Raw genomic sequence first — 19,728 nt, 5'->3', positions numbered from 1 at the left:
CTTTGTACTCCCTCTATGGCAAGGATGTCTTTCCTCAGATTAGGGGACCAAAACTGCACACAATACTCCAGGTGTGGTCTCACCAAGGCCTTGTACAAATGCAGTCATACCTCCCTGCTCCTGTACTCGAATCCTCTCGCTATAAATGCCAGCATACCATTCGCCTTTTTCACCGCCTGCTGTACCTGCATGCCCACTTTCAATGACTGGTGTATAATGACACCCAGGTCTCGTTGCACCTCCCCTTTTCCTAATCAGCCACCATTCAGATAATAATCTGTTTTCCTGTTTTTGCCAGCAAAGTGGATAACCTCACATTTATCCACATTAAATTGCATCTGCCCAATCACCTTAAAATTATGCCTACTGATATTAACCATTTCTGCCCTGGGAAAAAGTCCAGTCTATTTATGCCTCTTATCATCTTGTACAACCGTACAGACTCAACTCTCATCCTTGAAAGAGAAAAACCTCTAGCTCACTCAAATTCTTTCAAGATGACGTGAACTGTGGTCTCCGCTGAGGTCGCAGCTTTGGTTTAATTGTTTTTTGATTTATTTTTAAGTTCGTACAGATTGTTATGGTGACAGAGATGGGATTCAGGGTTTCGAGACAGATGTGGAAAAACTAGAGGACATGCCGGAGTCTCAGCCTCCACTCCGTGAATGAGAATCAGGTTTATTATCACCGGCATGTGTCGTGGAATTTGTTAACTTAGCAGCAGCGGTTCAATGCAGTACATAATACAGGAAGAAAAAATAATAAATAAATAAATCAATTATAGTATACGTATATTGAATAGATTAAAAAACAGAAATAATACGTTTAAAAAGTGAAGAAGTGTTCACGGGTTCAATGTCCATTTAGGAACTGGATGGCAGAGGGGAAGAAGCTCATAGTTATAGTCATACTTTATCGATCCCGGGGAAAATTGGTTTTCGTTACAGTTGCACCATAAGTAATAAATAGTAATAGAACCATAAATAGTTAAATAGTAATATGTAAATTATGCCAATAAATTATGAAATAAGTCCAGGACCAGCCTATTGGCTCAGGGTGTCTGACTCTCCAAGGGAGGAGTTGTAAAGTTTGATGGCCACAGGCAGGAATGACTTCCTATGACGCTCTGTGTTGCATCTGGGAGGAATGAGTCTCTGGCTGAATGTACTCCTGTGCCCACCCAGTACATTATGTAGTGGATGGGAGACATTGTCCAAGATGGAATGTAACTTAGACAGCATCCTCTTTTCAGACACCACCCTGAGAGAGTCCAGTTCCATCCCCACAACATCACTGGCCTTATGAATGAAAGAAAGCTGTTCCTGAATCACTGAGTGTGTGCCTTCTGGCTTCTGTACCTCTTACCTGATGGTAACAGTGAGAAAAGGGCACGCCCTGGGTGCTGGAGGTCCTTAATAATGGACGCTGCCTTTCTGAGACACCGCTCCTTGGAGATGTCCTGGGTACTTTGTAAGCTAGTACCCAAGATGAAGCCAACTAAATTTACAATCCTCTGCGCTACTTTTGATCCTGTGCAGTAGCCCCCCACCCCATACCAGACAGTGATGCAGCCTGTCAGAATGCTCTCCATGGTACATCTATAGAAGTTTTTGAGTATATTTGTTGACATGCCAAATCTCTTCATAAACTCCTAATGAAGTATAGTCTCTGTCTTGCCTTCTTGATAACTGCATCAATATGTTGGGAACAGGTTAGGTCTCAGAGATCTTGACATCCAGGAACTTGAAACTGCTCACTCTCTCCATTTCTGATCCTTCTATGAGGATTGGTATGTGTTCCTTCATCTTACCCTTCCTGAAGTCCACAATCAGTTTTTTGTCTCAGTGATATTGAGGGCCAGGTTGTTGCTGCGACACCACTCCACTAGTTGGCATATCTCACTCCTGTACGCCCTCTTGTCACCATCTGAGATTCTACCAACAATGACTGTATCATCAGCAAATTTATAGATGGTATTTGAGCTATGCCTAGCCACACAGTCATGGGTATAGAGAGAGTAGAGCAGTGGGCTAAGCACACACCCCTGAGGTGCGCCAGTGTTGATCATCAGCAAGGAGGATATGTTATCACTAATCCGCACAGATTGTGGTCTTCCGGTTAGACCAATTATAGAGGGGTGTACAGAGACCCAGATTCTGTAACTTCTCAATCAGGATTGTGGGAATGATGGTATTAAATGCTGAGCTATAGTCGATGAACAGCATCCTGACGTAGGTGTTTGTGTTGTCCAGGTGGTCTAAAGCCATGTGAAGAACCTTTGAGATTGCATCTGCCGATAACCTATTGTGGTGATAGGAAAATTGTAATGGATCTAGATCCTTGCTGAGGCAGGAGTTCCGTCTAGTCATGGCCAACCTCTCAAAGCATTTCATTACTGTCGATGTGAGTGCTACCGGGCGATAGTCATTAAAGCAGCTCATATTATTCTTCTTAGGACCTGGTGTAATCGTTGCCTTTTTGAAGCAAGTGGGAACTTCCGCCAGTAGCATTGAGAGGTTGAAAATATCCTTGAACACTCCCGCTAGTTGGTTAGCACAGGTTTTCAGAGCCTTACCAGGTACTCCATTGGGACCGTCTGCCTTGCGAAGGTTCACTCTCTTTAAACGCAGCCTCCAAGGTAGAGGTCACAGGGTTACAGCTGTAGTTATATTCTCCCTTTGAAAGCAGGCAGAGAAGGCACTGAATTCATCTGGTAGTGAAGCATCGCTACCATTCATGCTGTTGAGTTTCACTATTTAGGAAGTAATGGCTTGCAAACCCTGCCAGAGTTGTTGTACATCCGATGTTGCTTTCAACTTCGTTCGAAATTGTCTCTTTGCCCTTGAAATTGCCCTCCGCAAATCATACCTGGTTTTCTGGTACAGGCCTGGGTTGGCAGACTTGAATGCCACAGATCTAACCTTCAGCAGATGACATACCTCCTGGTTCATCCACGGCTTTTGGTTTGGGAATGTACAGTAAATCTTTGTAGGCACACACTCATCCACACAGGTTTTAATGAAATCGGTAACAACTGCAGCATATTCAAGGTATTGGAAGTGATTTGTTGATGGTAATTGCTTCATGATTTTTTCAGACTGGCCTGGTTAAAATCTCCCAAAACAATGGTGAAGGCGTTAGGATGTGCTGTTTTGTGCATGTTGATCCCATTGATCAGATCATCTAAAGCCTGATTGACATTGGCCTGAGATGGAATGTATACTGCTACCAAAATGATCCTGGAAACCTCCCATGGTCAGTAAAAAGGACAGCACTTAACTGCTAGAATATCTAGGTCAGGTGAGCAGAACTGGGACAGCAATGATATATTTATGCACCAAGAAGAGTTGACCATGAGGTATACTCCTCCATCTCTGCTTTTGAGAGACTATAGATCTATCCTGACAGTGTATAGTAAACCTGTCGATCTGAATTGCTGCATCCGATACGGAAGGGGTTAACCAGGATTCCGTGAAACAAAGGACACACGCGGTCCTAATGTCCCTCTGATTCAGCACCCTAGCTGTGAGATCATTGATCTTATTCATCAGAGACTGCACGTTCGCCTGCAAGACAGTTGGTACTGGGTGTTTAAAACCTCGTTTCCTTAAATGCACTTGCATCCACCACCTGCAGCCATGCTTTCTGCGTGGAATCCTATGAGGGCGAATCCGTCCACAATCAGTACTGTTCCCGTCAGTTATAAGCAGTGATAGTTCGTTTAAACACATTAAGGCATCTTTGTTGGCTGTACTGACCTTGGAAGCAGTTGTGCTTTTTAGCTGGTATCAGGCTGAATCGAGAATATTTAATCGTATCCATTGAGAGTTCTGCTGCTACACGAGTCACCCTGCAGCACCTCAGAAGTAGACTGTGGTTGGTTGTTGGGCCAGCAATCCAGCGAGGATAGGGAATCCCTAGATGTGCGGGTCAGCAAGACCGGAGTTTGAGGCCTAGTGTTTCGGGTCTCTTTGTCAGTGAGTCTGGAGTTTGGGTGCATATTCATCGGCATCACTGAGTCCAGCACAGTGACATGTTCCAGCATATCAGCCTGATTTATGCTGTCTTCACAAATGTTAAGGTCCCTCACCGGTGAATAATGAAGCAAAGAACCTCCCATATCTCCTCTGATTCCAGGCACATTTCCTCTTCTATCCTTGGATCAGATCTCCCCTCACTCTGGTCATCCCAATTCTTCACATACCTGTAGAATGCCTCAAGGACTTCTCATACCCTTTCTAGCTCTCCTAAGTCCATTCATCAGCTCCTTCCTGGCCACCTTGTAACTCTCCAGAGCCCTGTCTGACCCTTGCTTCTGTAATGCCCTGGTTCACATCTTTACTGTTATACTGTAGGAAATTATTTAACAGCTCTGTTCTGCTTTCAGCCTGTTTGGGTTATTGTTGAAGATGAGGGATGATGTGGAATGTGTGCCATCCAATTAGTGGGAGGTTTTCTTGGTGAGGGACAATGAGGTTGGTCTTGGGCTTTTGTTCGAGAGGAGCTGAAGAGAGAAGATGCTGGGGAGAACAGGTCGTAGCATACGATCCGGTGTGAGGCCCATTTGTTCGAGATGGATTTTAAGCGACGTTCGGAAGGTGGTGTGGGCGTCCACGTTGACCGAGGGCCCAGCACGTGAGTGACAGAGAAGTTCAAGATGAGCTCCAACTTGTGAGCATTTGACTGTTTAATTAGAATGGGCCCTTTTCTTTTTGTTATTTTTTACTAACCCTTTAGTTAAGATTCATAAATATAATTCCTTTAATCGTATGCAGGGTACTGTCTATAATTTTGTGGCACTAATTTGTAACAGGGTAGCAAATTACACTGCATCCACACAAACCGGGATTTGAAGTGGGACGAGCCATCTCAATCTCACAAGTTTGGCGGGACTTGTAGGTGGCTTCCCTAGACTTACACAGCCGAGGAAACCAGGGGGTTTCACTTCCTAAACCTTAAGTTAGCTTCCTTCTTCCTTTTGACAAGATGTTTCACATCTCCTATCAACTGTGGTTCCTTCACCCTACCATCCTTTCCTTGCCTCAATGGGACAAACCTATCCAGAAACCAGTGCAAATGCAGGATAGATTCTCTTGATAAATCAAATGTGATCAATAAGTTTTCATCAGTGAGAGGGGACAAGATCAAAGGAAAAAATGTGGATTTTTAAAAAATTTTACGGAAGGCTGTGGGTAGCTGGTGTGACGGGGTCCTGAATTAACCCTATGAACTGTGCTTTTGAAGAGAGAGAGAGAGTTATTTAACACCGACATATTGTTTTTTGGGGGGGGGGGGGGGGGGGGGGAGAGAGAGAGAGAGAGAGAGAGAGAGAGAGAGAGAGAGAGAGAGAGAGAGAGAGAGAGAGAGAGAGAGAGAGAGAGAGAGAGAGAGAGAGAGAGAGAGAGAGAGAGAGAGAGAGAGAGAGAGAGAGAGAGAGAGAGAGAGAGAGAGAGAGAGAGAGAGAGAGAGAGAGAGAGAGAGAGAGAGAGAGAGAGAGAGAGAGAGAGAGAGAGAGAGAGAGAGAGAGAGAGAGAGAGAGAGAGAGAGGAGGAGTTATTTGAATGACAGTTGATGCTCAGCACGAGAAGATAGGAGGTCAGATGATAGACCTCAGACGCATGTTCTGGACTCTGAATGAGCATTGTTGTGCCTGCAGGATAAGTGGGTTTTGGAGGATTGATCAGGCGGATCTATCAGTCGCTCTTGCAGTGGAAAGAGGAAAAGGGTTGACTGGTGGGGAGTTGTCCATGTGTCCACCCTCGCCTGGGGGATAGCTCCACCACAGAAAACCGGTCCCCTTTATTAAAGTCACAGTCGGTGACTTTTAAAGGATTTCGAAGAACAACGAGAAGATCGACAGCGTCAGCTCACCTGAAGGCTCAAATCTCTCCCTCTGTCTCCATCACTACTCAACTAAATACCACGAACTGATCTGAACTGAACTTTACTCATCATCGTAAGGCAAGAGGATTCGAGTACAGGAGCAGGGAGGTACCACTGCAGTTGTACAAGGCCTTGGTGAGACCACACCTGGAGTATTGTGTGTAGTTTTGGTCCCCTAATCTGAGGAAAGACATCCCTGCCATAGAGGGAGTACAAAGAAGGTTCACCAGATTGATTCCTGGGATGGCAGGACTTTCATATAATGAAAGTCTGGATCAACTAGGCTTATACTCGTTGGAATTTAGAAGATTGAGGGGGGATCTTACTGTAACGTATAAAAATCTAAAGGGATTGGACAGGCGAGATGCAGGAAGATTGTTCCCAATGTTGGGGAAGTCCAGAATGAGGGGTCACAGTTTGAGGATAAAGGGGACTGAGATTAGGAAAAACTTCTTCAGACAGAGAGTGGTCAATCTGTGGAATTCTCTGCCACAGGAAACAGTTGAGGCCAGTTCATTGGCTATATTTAAAATGGAGTTAGATATGGCCCTTGTGACTAAAGGGATTGGGGATATGGAGGGAAGGCTGGTACAGGGTTCTGAGTTGGATGATCAGCCATGATCATACTGGATGGCGGTGCAGGCTCAAAGGGCTGAATGGCCTACTCCTGCTCCTATTGTCTATGTTTCTATGTATCTTTTACCCAAGGCTTAAAGAAGCTTGGTTTTTCATACATATATTTCCACACTTACTGATATCACACACATATATACACAGACACACACATACATACATATACCTATACACCCACACACACACATATATATATCATTGCTAACCTGTTTGATTTATCTACATTTATATTACTGCATTGCGTAGTTACTAATAAACATCATTAGTTTATAGCAATACTGGACTCCGAAGCGTTTTCTATTTCTGCTGGTTCTTTATTCCCATCATGGGGTACGTGACACTGGAATGTGCGTCTGAGTGGTGCTGGAGGTGTTCAAGAGGCTGTCAGACATGCACATGAATGTGAAGGAAGTGGAAGGATATGTACATTGAGTGGGCAGAAGGGATTGGCTTAGTTGGATATTTGATTACTTGTTTGTTCCTTAAGGTTGTTATAGCCGGGGGTGGTGATGGGGATAAGCTCCCACTACCTATTAAATGCTCCCAATGGTGTGCCTCTGGTAACCAAGTCCAGCCCCAGATGTAATAGTGGCCAAAAAATCTAGGGTAATGGATGAATTGAAGGAAATTTATATTAGGCAGGAAATGGTGTCGGATAAGCTGTTGGGTCTGAAGGCTGATAAGTCCCCGGGACCTGATGGTCTGCATCCCAGGGTACTTAAGGAGGTGGCTTTAGAAATCGTGGATGCATTGGTAATCATTTTCAATGTTCTATAGATTCAGGATCAGTTCCTGTGGATTGGAGGGTGGCTAATGTTGTCCCTCTCTTTAAGAAGGGAGGAAGAGAGAAAACAGGGAATTGTAGACCAGTTAGCCTGACGTCGGTGGTGGGAAAGATGCTGGAGTCAATTATAAAAGATGAAATTACAACACATCTGGATAGTAGTAACAGGATTGGTCCAAGTCAGCATGGATTTATGAAGGGGAAATCGTGCTTGACTAATCTTCTGGAATTTTTTGAGGATGTAACTATGAAAATGGACAAGGAAGAGCCAGTGGATGTAGTGTACCTGGACTTTCAGAAAGCCTTTGATAAAGTCCCACATAGGAGATTAATGGGCAAAATGAAGGCACATAGTATTGGGGGCAGAGTACTGACATGGACTGAAAATTGGCTGGCTGACAGAAAACAAAGAGAAGCGATTAACGGGTCCCTTTCAGAACGGCAGGCGGTGACCAGTGGGGTACCGCAGGGTTCAATGCTGGGACCGCAGCTGTTTACAATATATATTAATGATTTAGATGAGGGAATTAAAAGTAACATTAGCAAATTTGCCGATGACACAAAGCTGGGTGACAGTGTGAAATGTGAGGAGGATGTTATGAGAATGCAGGGTGACTTGGACAGGCTGGGTGAGTGGGCAGATGCATGGCAGATGCAGTTTAATGTGGATAAATGTGAGGTTATCCACTTTGGTGATAAGAACGGGAAGGCAGATTATTATCTAAATGGAGTCAAGTTAGGAAAAGGGGAAGCACAACGAGATCTAGGTGTTCTGGTGCATCAGTCACTGAAAGCAAGCATGCAATTACAGCAGGCAGTGAAAAAAGGTAACGGCATGCTGGCCTTCATAACAAGGGGAATTGAGGTAAGAGCAAAGAGGTCCTTCCGCAGCTGTACAGGGCCCTGGTGAGACCACATCTGGAGTACTGTGTGCAGTTTTGGTCTCCAAATTTGACGAAGGACATTCTTGCTATTGAGGGAGTGCAGCGTAGGTTCACAAGGTTAATTCCCGGGATGGCGGGACTGTCATATGTCGAAAGATTGGAGCGACTGCGCTTGTATACTCTGGAATTTAGAAGGCTGAAAGGGGATCTTATTGAAACATAAGATTATTAAGGGATTGGACACGCTGCAGGCAGGAAGCATGTTCCCGCTGATGGGTGAGTCCAGAACCAGAGGCCACAGTTTAAGAATTAGGGGTAGGCCATTTAGAACGGAGCTGAGGAAAAACTTTTTCACCCAGAGAGTGGTGGATATATGGAATGCTCTGCCCCAGAAGGCTGTGGAGGCCAAGTCTCTGGATGCTTTCAAGAAAGAGATGGATAGAGCTCTTAAAGATAGTGGAATCAAAGGTTATGGGGATAAGGCAGGAACTGGATACTGATAGTGGATGATCAGCCATGATCACAGTGAATGGTGGTGCTGGCTCGAAGGGCCAAATGGCCTACTCCTGACCAATTGTCTATTGTCTTGTGTATCTAGACAGCTGGGATGTAACATCCATGGCTGACCCTGACTGACAGAGGCTTATTGATTACTGATTTAATTGTTTGTGTGTTGAAGGGCCTGTTCCTATGCTGTACTGTTATATCAACTACAGTTTCTATCATTCTGCAGAACTCTACTCATAGGTTACGTTCATGGCAGCTGGATCTCTCAGAGCTGCATTTGCTGCCCGTCTATCCCCCTACCTCCAGTCCTCAAACAGGTGATGAGTGGAGCAAGTAGAGGTCCCAGTAGGTGCCTGTCTGCCAGATCTGGTTGTTCCTTCACCATTGAGAGGAGGGTAGTGGTAGCTACCCGCTGGAACTGTCGAGCTGTCAGTGTGGCCTTGATGTGAAGCAGTTCGAGAACCTGGATGAAACATAAACAGGGCAGTGTAAGAGGGGAAGGTGAATAGTTAGACATTGGCGTACACATCCGTACTACAGATAGAAAGATGACATCCTGCAGAGCTGGTAAAGATTTTTTTAAATTACCTTTATTTGCCACATGTACATTGAAACATGAAATGAAATATGTAATTTGCCTCAACAACCAACATCATCCAAGGACATAATGGGTCAGCCTGCAAGTGTCGCCACACTTCTGGTGTCAGTGTAGCTTGGCCACAACTCACTAATCCTTACCAACTCACATGTTTTTGGAATGTGGGAGGAAACCAGAGCACTTGGAGGAAACCCACATGGTCACAGGGAAAACATACAAACTCCTTACACACACAGATGGGAATTGAACACTGATCACTGGTGCCATAGTGTTACACAAACTGCTGCAAAAGGCTCTAGGCCTGAAATGTCTACAGTTATTCCTCTCCATAGATGATGACTGACCTGCTGAGTTCCTCCAGCATTTTGTGCTTGTTTCTCTAGGTTACACAGCTGGACCTCTAGTGCCCTAATCTCAGGATTACTTCCTGTGCAACATATTAGTGAGGGTAGGATGAGAAGAGAACAAGGTGCAGGAGAGATGCTGTAGGAGGAAGGCATTAGGTACTTGGGTCACTGGGATTGCTCCTGGGGCTGGTGAAACCCTACCTCACTAACTAGGACAGACCAATTCTGCAGGAGGTAACCAAACAGATAGATGAAGATGTTGCCTAGCTGAACTTTAGCGAGGCATTTAACAAAATCCTGCATAATTGGCTGGTTCAGAAGGCAAAGGGACACAAGATCCAAGGCAAACAGGTTGATTAGAGACAAGAGATTCTGCAGATGCTGGAAATCACATACAAAATACTGGAGGAACTCAGCAGGTCAGGCAGCATCTATGGAGAAGAATGAAGAGTCAGCATTTCATGCCAAGACTCTTCATTAGATCCTGATGAAGAGTTTCGGCCTAAAATGTTGACTCTTTATTCCTTTCCATAGATGCTGCCTGTCCTGCTGAGTTCCTCCAGCATTTTATGTGTTACTCTGGCTAATTAGATCCAAAAGTGGCTTGGTAATTAAGAGAGAGAATATAGGTGTGGAAGTCTCCCTGGGTACTAAGATTTTTGCTGTTTATGATGTATATTAATGACTTGGAATGTGATACGCGAAATTTGAGGATGACTTAAGGAAACTTGAGGATGAAACCCAAAGTTGTTATAGTAGGTGATTTTAACTTTCCACATATTGACTGGGAATTCCATACTGCAAAAAGACTAGATGGGATAGAGTTCATCAAATGTGTTCAGAGAAGTTTCCTTCATCAGTACACGGAAGTCCCAAAGAGAGAGTGTGTGATACTGGATCTGATACTGGGGAATGGGACAAGATAGGTAACAGAAGTTTGTGTGAGGGAACACTTTGCATCCAGTGACCACAATGCCATTAGTTCATATGCAAAGAGACAGATCTGGTGCAGGTTGAGATTCTAAACAGGAGAAAAGCCAAATTTGATGGTATCAGAAGTTATCTGGCAAGTGTGAATTAGGACAGGCTGTTTTCAGGAAAAGGTGTACTTAGAAAGTGGGAGGCTTGGAAAACAAAATTTTGAGTACAAAACTTTTATGTGCCCGTTAGAATAAAAGGTAAAAATAGCACTGTGGGAACCTGGGTTTTCAAGTGATATTGAGGCCGTGGTTAAGAGAAGAGAAGGTGCGTAGTAGGTACGGGCAAGTAGGAACAAATGAGGTGCTTATGGAGTACAAGAGATGCAAGAGAACATTTAAGAAAGAAATCAGGAAGGCTAAAAGAAGGCATGAACAGACATCCCACCTCTCCCGGAAGTTGTGGGAGTCTCCCGCAAATTAATAGTGGCTCCCTGATGCCCGCAAATTATATACAATGTCCCAGAAATTGATTTTTTTGGGAGCAAGCGTGAGAGAACACACGAGAGAGTGAGAGCAAGAGCAAGAAAACATGCGCGAGTGACAGCGACCAAGCAAGTGCAAGAGAGAGCGAGAGCAAGAAAGCGAGAGAGAGCGAGCGCGAGTGAGTGACGAGAGAGCGAGAGAGCGACCACGAGAGCGAGAGAAAGAAAGCGAGAGTGAGCGCCAGTGAGCGACCACGAGAGAGAGCGAGAAAGCAAGCGCGAGAGAAAGCGAGAGTGAGCGAACGCGAGTGAGCGATGAGAGCGAGAAAGCAAGTGCGTGAGAGTGAGAGCAAGAAAGCAAGCACGAGAGAGCGAACGCAAGTGAGAGCGACCACGAGAGCGAGAAAGCAAGCACGAGAGAGCAAGAGCAAGAAAGCAAACGTGAGTGAAAGTGACCACGAGCAAGAGAGCGTGCACGCACGTGATAGAGAGAGAGCAAGAGCGAGAGAGTTCCAAAAGAAGTCAGAGTGGCAGAGTGTTCCAAACAAAATATAAAACGTACAGTACGTCACCCCAAACTACACTAAAGTGTACCCCTGCGTAATTGGGTTAAAAATAATGACAGTGTTGCTCGCTGCACTGTTTGCAACAGTGACTTTTCTATTGCCCTTGGTGGGTTAGGACTGTAAAAGACATGTTGAGGTGAGTTTAACAGATGTCATTCGTTCATTAGCATAGCTAACGTTATTTAAACTAGCTGGCTAGCTGCTCAGGAGCTACACCATTGCAGACATCCCACCTCTCCCAGAAGTCCCCGCAAATTGATGGTGCTACCTCCCTGAAATGAGTTTTTGCAGGGTGGGATGTCTGCATGAAGTTGCTCTGCAGACAAGATGAAGGAGAATCCCAGGGGATTCTACAGGAATGTTAAGAGCAAAAGGATAGTTAAGGACAAAATTGGTCCTCTAGAAGACCAGTGTAGAACCGAAACAGATGGGGGAAACCTTAAATAGATTATTTGCATTTGTATTTACTCAGGAGATGGATACAGAGTCGACAGAAGTGAGGTAAAGCAGCATCAACTTCATGAATTACAGAGGAGGAGATGTTTGCTACTCTGAGGCAAATCAGGTGGATAATTCCCCAGAGTCTGCCAAGGTGTTCCCTCTGACCCTATGGGAGGTAAATGCAGAAATTGCCATGGTCCCAAGAGATATTTAAATCATTCCAAATGACAGGAGAGATAGCAGACGATTGGAGGATAGCTAATGGTGTTCGCACTATTTAAAAAAGGCTGTAAACAGAAACCAGGAAATTACATTATGGTGACTCTGATTTCAGTTAATGCAAGGTATTCTAAGGAACTGGATATAGAAGTGTTTGATAGATATGGATGGATTAAGGACAGTCAGCATGGCTGTGTGTGTTGTAGGTGAAGCTTCCTCACTGGGCTCGTTGCCAGCTCTGCTAACAGTCTTGGGACTCAGCTGTGAGAAGGCTACCTTTAGTAAGCTACAGGCATCTAGGGTCAATATGATTTGACGGTCAACCAAATATGAACATCTGCTTCAATTAAAGAAACCTTAATTTGAGCGAATGCTGCAAAAAAATACTGCCCATACACAACTGTTTGTCAGCAAGAAATAACAAATCGTACACATAAAATTATAAATTAGAATCAGGTTTATTATCACCAGCATGTGATGTGAAATTTGTTAACTTAGCAGCAGTGGTTCAATGCAATACATAATCTAGTTGAGAGAAAAAAAACCAAAATAAAAATAATAATAAATAAACAAGTAAATCAATTTTGTATGTTGAATAGATTTTTTAAAACGTGCAAAAACAGAAATACTGTATATTAAAAAAAAGTGAGGTAGTGTCCAAAGATTCAATGTCCATTTAGGAATCAGGTGGCGGAGGGAAAGAAGCTGTTCCTGAATCACTGAGTGTGTGCCTTCAGGCTTCTGCATCTCCTACCTGATGGTAACAGTGAGAAAAGGGCATGCCCTGGGTGCTGAGGTCCTTAATAATGGACGCTGCCTTTCTGAGACACCGTTCCCTAAAGGTGTGCTGGGTACTTTGTAGGCTAGTACCCAAGATGGAGCTGACTAAATTTACAACCTTCTGCAGCTTTTTTGGGTCCTGTGCAGTAGCCCCTCCATACCAGACAGTGATGCAGCCTGTCAGAATGCCCTCCACAGTATATTTACAAATTTCAGCTTTATCAAACAGTTAGTAGGAAAAAAGGAAAAGAATAAAAAGGCCCTCTACAGTTAAACCAGTCTAAATGTGCACACCATTGGAGCTCATCTTGAAATTGTCTTTTTACTCACACTCTGTACCCACTACCTGCATGAAAGGACACACCACATTCGGAATTTTGCTCGAAATCCATCTCGAACAAATGGGTGTTCTCATTAGAAATATTGCAGCCATTCATCTGCACAAAGCACCTTGTGCAATGGGGACACTCCTTCCATGGCATCCACAGCCATCTTTCTTTCTGTCCTCTCCACCAGAAAAACAAAGGTGAACCACAGTGTCCGCCACAAACCTCTCTCTGCTGCGCTCTCTCAAACTTTCTCCCGATTCTGCCATCCTGAATGGCTGACACAACATTCCTAAATTGAACATCATAGCCCCTTATCTTTTAGCTGAAACCAAAACATCTTAAAAGCAGAAGACACTGTTTTTACAGAACCGTTAAAATGAAATACCCAGAGCACAGCAGGAAAAATCTTAATCAGGGCATTACACTCTCCCCCACCAAAAACAGTCATGCCCTCATGACTTTGGAACTTATTAAACCATTAATAACACAGTATTCAAATGAATTTGGTGATTTCAGGACCCCAATCCAAATGTAAATGGAAGCAGCATATGTCATCATGGGAATGGACACATTGTTTCCCAACCAGCCTAGCTAGGGGCTTCCTGACCGCCTGAGACCTCCTTATCTCTTCTTCAGCTACTCCAGCTTGAGCCACTCCTTGTGACCCTTCCTGTCCTCTAGAGGTGCCTCTCCCATCCAACAGTCATATCTTCCTGCGGCTTAGGTCCCCCTGCTCCATGACTGAACTTGGCTTCCTTCAGTTTCAGCAGGTGCTGCCAAACATCTTCAACTTCCTCTGGTGCTAACTGGCGAGATCCCTCTTGGAAAGGGGCCTCCTCGCCCGCTCTAGTAGTGTGGCAAATACTTTTGCAGCAACCAACATCAGACTGATTAGTAGAAAAAGCATCTTTATGTTCCAACATCTTCTCAATTAATCTCTTTTTTCATTCCTCGAGCATCAGTGAGTCACCAAAATTGATCGACTTTGACGTTGACTTTCTCGATCCAGCAGACTGTTTCTCTTCTGTTTCCCCAGAAAAACTAGACACTGCCATCCACAGGAAAAAGACAGGCAGTCGGCACTCCACATCTGAGGGTAACCTCTTTCCCTGAGGTGTTCCTGATAATCACGGTCATCCTGCTTGGAACAGGCCACAGCAACGAGGGTTCTCGCAGGTTAGCGACGCATGTTTAAAAGTAGAGAAGGGATCAGCAGGGAGGCCATTGTCGAAAGAAGACCAGTGGTGAGAGCAGGAGTGTTAGACTTTGGCTCAAAGAACACTTCAGCTTGAAAGAAGCATTGGCTCTGGGTAAGCTTCTGTTGAGATTCCTTTTTTTCTCTCTTACTGTACCTAGTGTAGTAAATAGCCATTGTGTGCTCTTCATGCCAGGTGTTGTAGTCCTGGGAGACCCAGATTCTCCCAGGGAGCTACATCTGCGTGAGGTGCATCCGGCTGCAGCTCCTTGAAGACCGTGTTAGGGATCTGGAGCAGCAGCTGGATGACCTTCAGCTTATACGGGAGAGTGAGGAGATAGTCTGAGTTACAGGGAAGTAGTCACCCCAAAGTTGCAGGAGGCGAGTAGCTGGTTGACTGTCAGGAGAAATGGAAATGTGAATAGGCAGTTAGTGCAGAGCACCCCTGTGGCCATTCCTCTCAATAATAAGTATATAGTTTTGGATACTGTTGTGGGGAATGACCTTCCAGGGGAATGCCATGGAGACCAGATTACTGGCACTGAGCATAGGTCCATGATGCAGAAAGTAAAGTGGGAGAAGAGGGCAGTGGTACTCAATATCAGGGGAACAGGAGATTCTGTGGATGTGAACGCAAAACCTGGATGGTATGTTGCCTCCCAGGTGCCAGGGTCAGGGATGTCTCAGATCATATCTGCAACATTTTGGAGAGGGAGGGAGAGCAGCCAGATGTCTTGGTACAGAGTGGTACCAATGACATAGGAAGGAAAATTAAAGAGGTCCTGAAGAGAGAATTTAGAGACCTGGGCAGAAAGCTGAGAAGCAGGCCCTCCAAGGTAGTAATTTCTGGACTGCTGCCTGTGCTACATACCAATGAGAGTAGAAATAGATGATTTGGCAGATTAATGTGTGGCTGAGAAGCTGGTGCAGAAGGCAAGGCTTCAGGTTCTTGGATCACTGGGATCTCTTTTGGGGGAGGTATGACCTGTTCAAAAGTGGGGGGCTGCACCGGAACCCGAGGGGAACTGATATTCTCGTGGGCAAGTTTGTTAAAGCTGTTGGGGAGGGTTTAAACTAATTTGGCAGGGGGGTGGGAACCAGAGTGAAGGGACTCGGGAAAGGACGGATGGTAAAAAAGCAAAGATAACGTGCAGTCAGACTGTCAGGAAGGGCAGGCAGATTATAGGTCATAATTGCAGCCAGCAGGAAGAGTTATCAGTGCATTAGGGATGCAGGATCAAAAAGGGAGCAAATACAGCCCTCAAAGTGTTACATCTCAATACATGAGTATGAGAAATAAGGTGGATGATCTTGGTGCACTATTACAGGTTGTCAGGTATCATGCTGTGGCCATCACTGAATTGTGGCTGAAGGACAGTTGCAGTTGGGAGCTTATTGTCCAAGGTTACACATTGTATCGGAAGGTTAGGAAAGAAGGCAGAGGGGGTGGTGTGCCTCTGCTGGTAAAGATTGGTATCGAATGAGTAGTAAGATGTGACATAGGATCTGACATAGAAGATGTTGAATCCTTGTGGGTTGAGTTAAGAAACTGCAATGGTAAAAGGACCCTGACGGCAGTTATATACAGGCCTCACAACAGTAGCTGGGATGTGGACCACAGATTACAACAGGAAATAGAAAAGGCGAGTCAAAAGGACAATGTTATGATAGTCATGGAAGATTTTAACATGATTGGAAAAATCAGGTTGGAAATTGATCTCAAAAGAGTGAGTTTGTTGAATGCCTATGAGATGGCTTTTTAGAGCAGTTTGTCATTAAACCCACTAGAAGATCAGCTATACTGGATTGGGTGTTATGTAATGAACCGCAGGTGATTAGGGAGCTTAAGGTAAAATAAAAACCCTTAGGAGCCAGTGATCACAATATGATTGAGTTCAACTTGAAATTTGATAAGAAGAAAGTAAAGTCTGACATAGCAGTATGTCAGTGGAGTAAAGGAAACTACAGTGGTATGATAGAGGAGTTGGTCAAAGTAAATTGTAAGGAGATGCTGGCCGGGATGACAACACAGCAGCAATGGTGAGAGTTTCTGGGAAAAATGAGGAAGGTGCAGGATAGATGTATTCCAGCAATGAAATACTCCACTGACAAAATAGTGCAACCGTGGCTAACGTAAAAGACAAAGAGAGGGCATACAACAAAGCAAAAATTAGTGGGAGGACAGAGGACTGGGAAGCTTTTAAAATCTTACAGAGAGCAACCAAAAAATCATAAGGAGCAAAAAGATGAAATATGAAAGCAAGCTAGCAAACAATATCAAAGTGGATAGTAAAAGCATCACTGTGGAAGACACTAGCAGTGAGAGAAATGTTGAAGGGTGAAAGGGAAGAGTTACTATTACAAAGGAGAAGGTGCTCAAAAAGCTGAAAGACCCAAGGATACATAAGTCACCCGGACCAGATGAACTGCACTCTAGGGCTCTGAAAGAGCTAGCAATAGAGATTGAGGAGACATAAGTAATGATCTCTCAAAATTCATTGGACTCTGGTATGGTTAGCCTGACCTCAGTGGTTGGGAAGATGTTGGAGTCAATTGTTAAGGATGAGGTTATGGAGTACTTGGTGACACGGAACAAGATAGTACTAAGTCAACATGGTTTCCTTCGAGGAAAATCTTACCTGATGAGCCTGTTGGAATTATTTGAGGAGATTACAAGTAGGATAGTTAAAGGGGATGCAGTGGATGTTGTATATTTGAACTTTCAGAAGACCTTTGACAAGGTGCCACACATGAGGCTGCTTACCAAGTTAAGAGCCCATGGTATTACAGGGAAGTTACTAACACAGAGTATTGGCAGATTGGTAGGGGGCAGAGAGGGGGAATTAAAGGACCCTCTTCTGGTTGGCTGGCAGTGACTAGTGGTGTTCCGCAGGGTCAGTGTTGGGATCACTTCTTTTTATGCTGTATATCAATGATTCAGATGATGGAATAGATGGCTTTATTGCCAAGTTTGTAGATGATACGAAGGTTGGTGGAGGGTCAAGTAGAGTTGAGGAAAAAGGTAGGCTGCAGAAGGACTTAGGTCTTAGGAGATTGGGAGAATGGGCAAGACGATAGCAAATGCTGGCAAATGCATGGTCATGCTCTTTGGTAAAAGAAAAAAGTGCGGACTATTTTCTAAACAAAAATCTGAGATGCAAAGGGACTTGGAAGTCCTTGTGCAGAACACCCCAAAGGTAAACTTGCGAGTAGAGTACAGGAAGGCAAATGCAATGCTAGCATTCATTTCAAGAGATCTGGAATACAAGAGCAGGGATGTGATGCTGAGGCTTAAAAAGGCACTGGTGAGGCCCCACCTTGCATATTTGGAACAGCTCTGGACTCTTCATTTAAGGAAAGATGAGCTGGCATTGGAGAGGGTTCAGAGGAGGTTTACAAGGATGAAAGGGTTATCATATGAGGAATATTTGATAGTTCTGGGTCTGTACTCGCTGGAATTTAGAAAGTTGAGAGGGGGATTTCATTGAAACCTTTTGAACGTTGAAAGACCTAGACAGAGTAGATGTGGAAAGGATGTTTCCCATGGTGGGGGATTCCAGGACAAGGGGGCACAGCCTCAGGATAAAGGGGCATCCATTTAAAACAGAGATGCAGAGAAATTTCTTCAGCCAGCAGGTGGTGAATTTGTGGAACTTATTACTAGTGGCAGCTGTGGAGGCCAGTTCATTGGGTGTATTTAACATAGAGCTTGATCGGTTCTTGATTGAACACAGTATCGAAGGTTACAGGGAGAAGGCCAGGGAGTGCTCCAATGTTTTATGGTTTGCACAGACAGCTGAAGATTTCTCCATTTCAGTTTTCACCAGCAATCCTGCAGGCAAGTGTGACTCCTCTCCTAGATCATCAGTACCATCCACCTAGATGGCTGAGGTGTTGCACAATCCAACAAATCTGGGGGTTCCTGTCACTCTAGCTACTCCTCCAGGGCTAAACATGACAGGTTTAGACTGGGTGTACCACACAGTTTCTCATTTCTGCTCATCATCCTATTTAGGAGGAACTTGCACTTTCTCAGAAGTAGCTCTGAATATAGAAAAGACATAGAAAACCTACAGCACAATACAGGCCCTTCGGCCCACAAATCTGTGCGGAACATGTCCCTACCTTAGGACTACCTAGGCTTTATCCATAGCCCTCTATTTTTCTAAGCTCCATGTAGCCATCTAGGAGTCTCTTAAAAGAACCTATTGCTTCCGTCTCCACCACCGCCGCCGGCAGCCCATTCCACGTACTAACCAAACTTACCCCTGACATCTCCTCTGTACCTACCTCCAAGCACCTTAAAACTATGCCTTCTCATGCTAGCCATTTCAGCCCTGGGAAAAAGCCTCTGACTAACCACATGATCAATGCCTCTCATTATCTTGTACACCTCTATCAGGTCACCTCTCATCCTTCGTCGCTCCAAGGAGAAAAGGCCGAGTTCACCCAACCGATTCTCCTAAAACAGGCTCCTCAATCCAGGCAACATCCTTGTAAATCTTGTGACGAGAATACACATAGATTAAGATGTTAGCTGGCCTGTGCTGGCACCAGTGGGATCAGCAGTTGGTCTGCCACCTGTCTTCAGGAGAAAGAGAGATAAGGAAAACAATGGAGCAGCATTTGGAGATGTTAATGAAGGGACAGGAGAGTTTAACGAAAGAAGAGCTGTTAAGATCGGCTCCCCCTTTGAACCCTGAACTGTTTGAAGTGATGGACAGGCGATACCCCAGCAGGAGGATAAAAAGGGACAGGTTCGCTAAGGCAAGACACACGACACCACGAGGTAACGAGACCCTGGAAGCGGTGCGCCTCCCATAAGTTGGTGGGAAGTTTTGGAAGGCTGGACGCGGGACCAAGCCATAGACGCACAGGGTGGAAAGGCACGATCAGCGGGAACCTGGTGTGTGTCCGCCCTTGCCTGGGTGCCAGGTTCACCGCAGAGAAACAATCGTATCTGGAAACGGAGGGGTCACGGTCGGTGACCTCAGAAGACATCACAAAGGGCTCGCCCAAAAGCTGACTACGAAGAATATCGAAGGTCTGTGTGGAAGCCGTTTGAATATTCATTCGTCTTCGCTCTCTCTCTCTCCTCCCCCCCCCCCACCGTCCATCTCCCATGGCAGTGATTACTGCAAACTGAACTGAATTCAATTG

General features: G+C 44.8%; 1 protein-coding gene across 1 annotated transcript in view; it reads right to left on the bottom strand.

Moving 5' to 3' along the window:
- tango6 (transport and golgi organization 6 homolog (Drosophila)) overlaps window positions 1-19,728 on the bottom strand; it is a 165,303-nt gene that overhangs the window by 119,844 nt on the left and 25,731 nt on the right. The window contains exon 6 of the mRNA XM_063067293.1: window positions 8,992-9,154. Coding sequence (XP_062923363.1) covers window positions 8,992-9,154 — 163 coding nt within the window. The remainder of the gene's footprint in view (window positions 1-8,991; window positions 9,155-19,728) is intronic.

Source organism: Mobula hypostoma, chromosome 14 (assembly GCF_963921235.1).
Source record: "Mobula hypostoma chromosome 14, sMobHyp1.1, whole genome shotgun sequence".
Taxonomy (NCBI): Eukaryota; Metazoa; Chordata; class Chondrichthyes; order Myliobatiformes; family Myliobatidae; genus Mobula; species Mobula hypostoma.
Note: the sequence above shows the minus strand (reverse complement) of the source record. Positions and strands in the feature narration are given on the sequence as shown.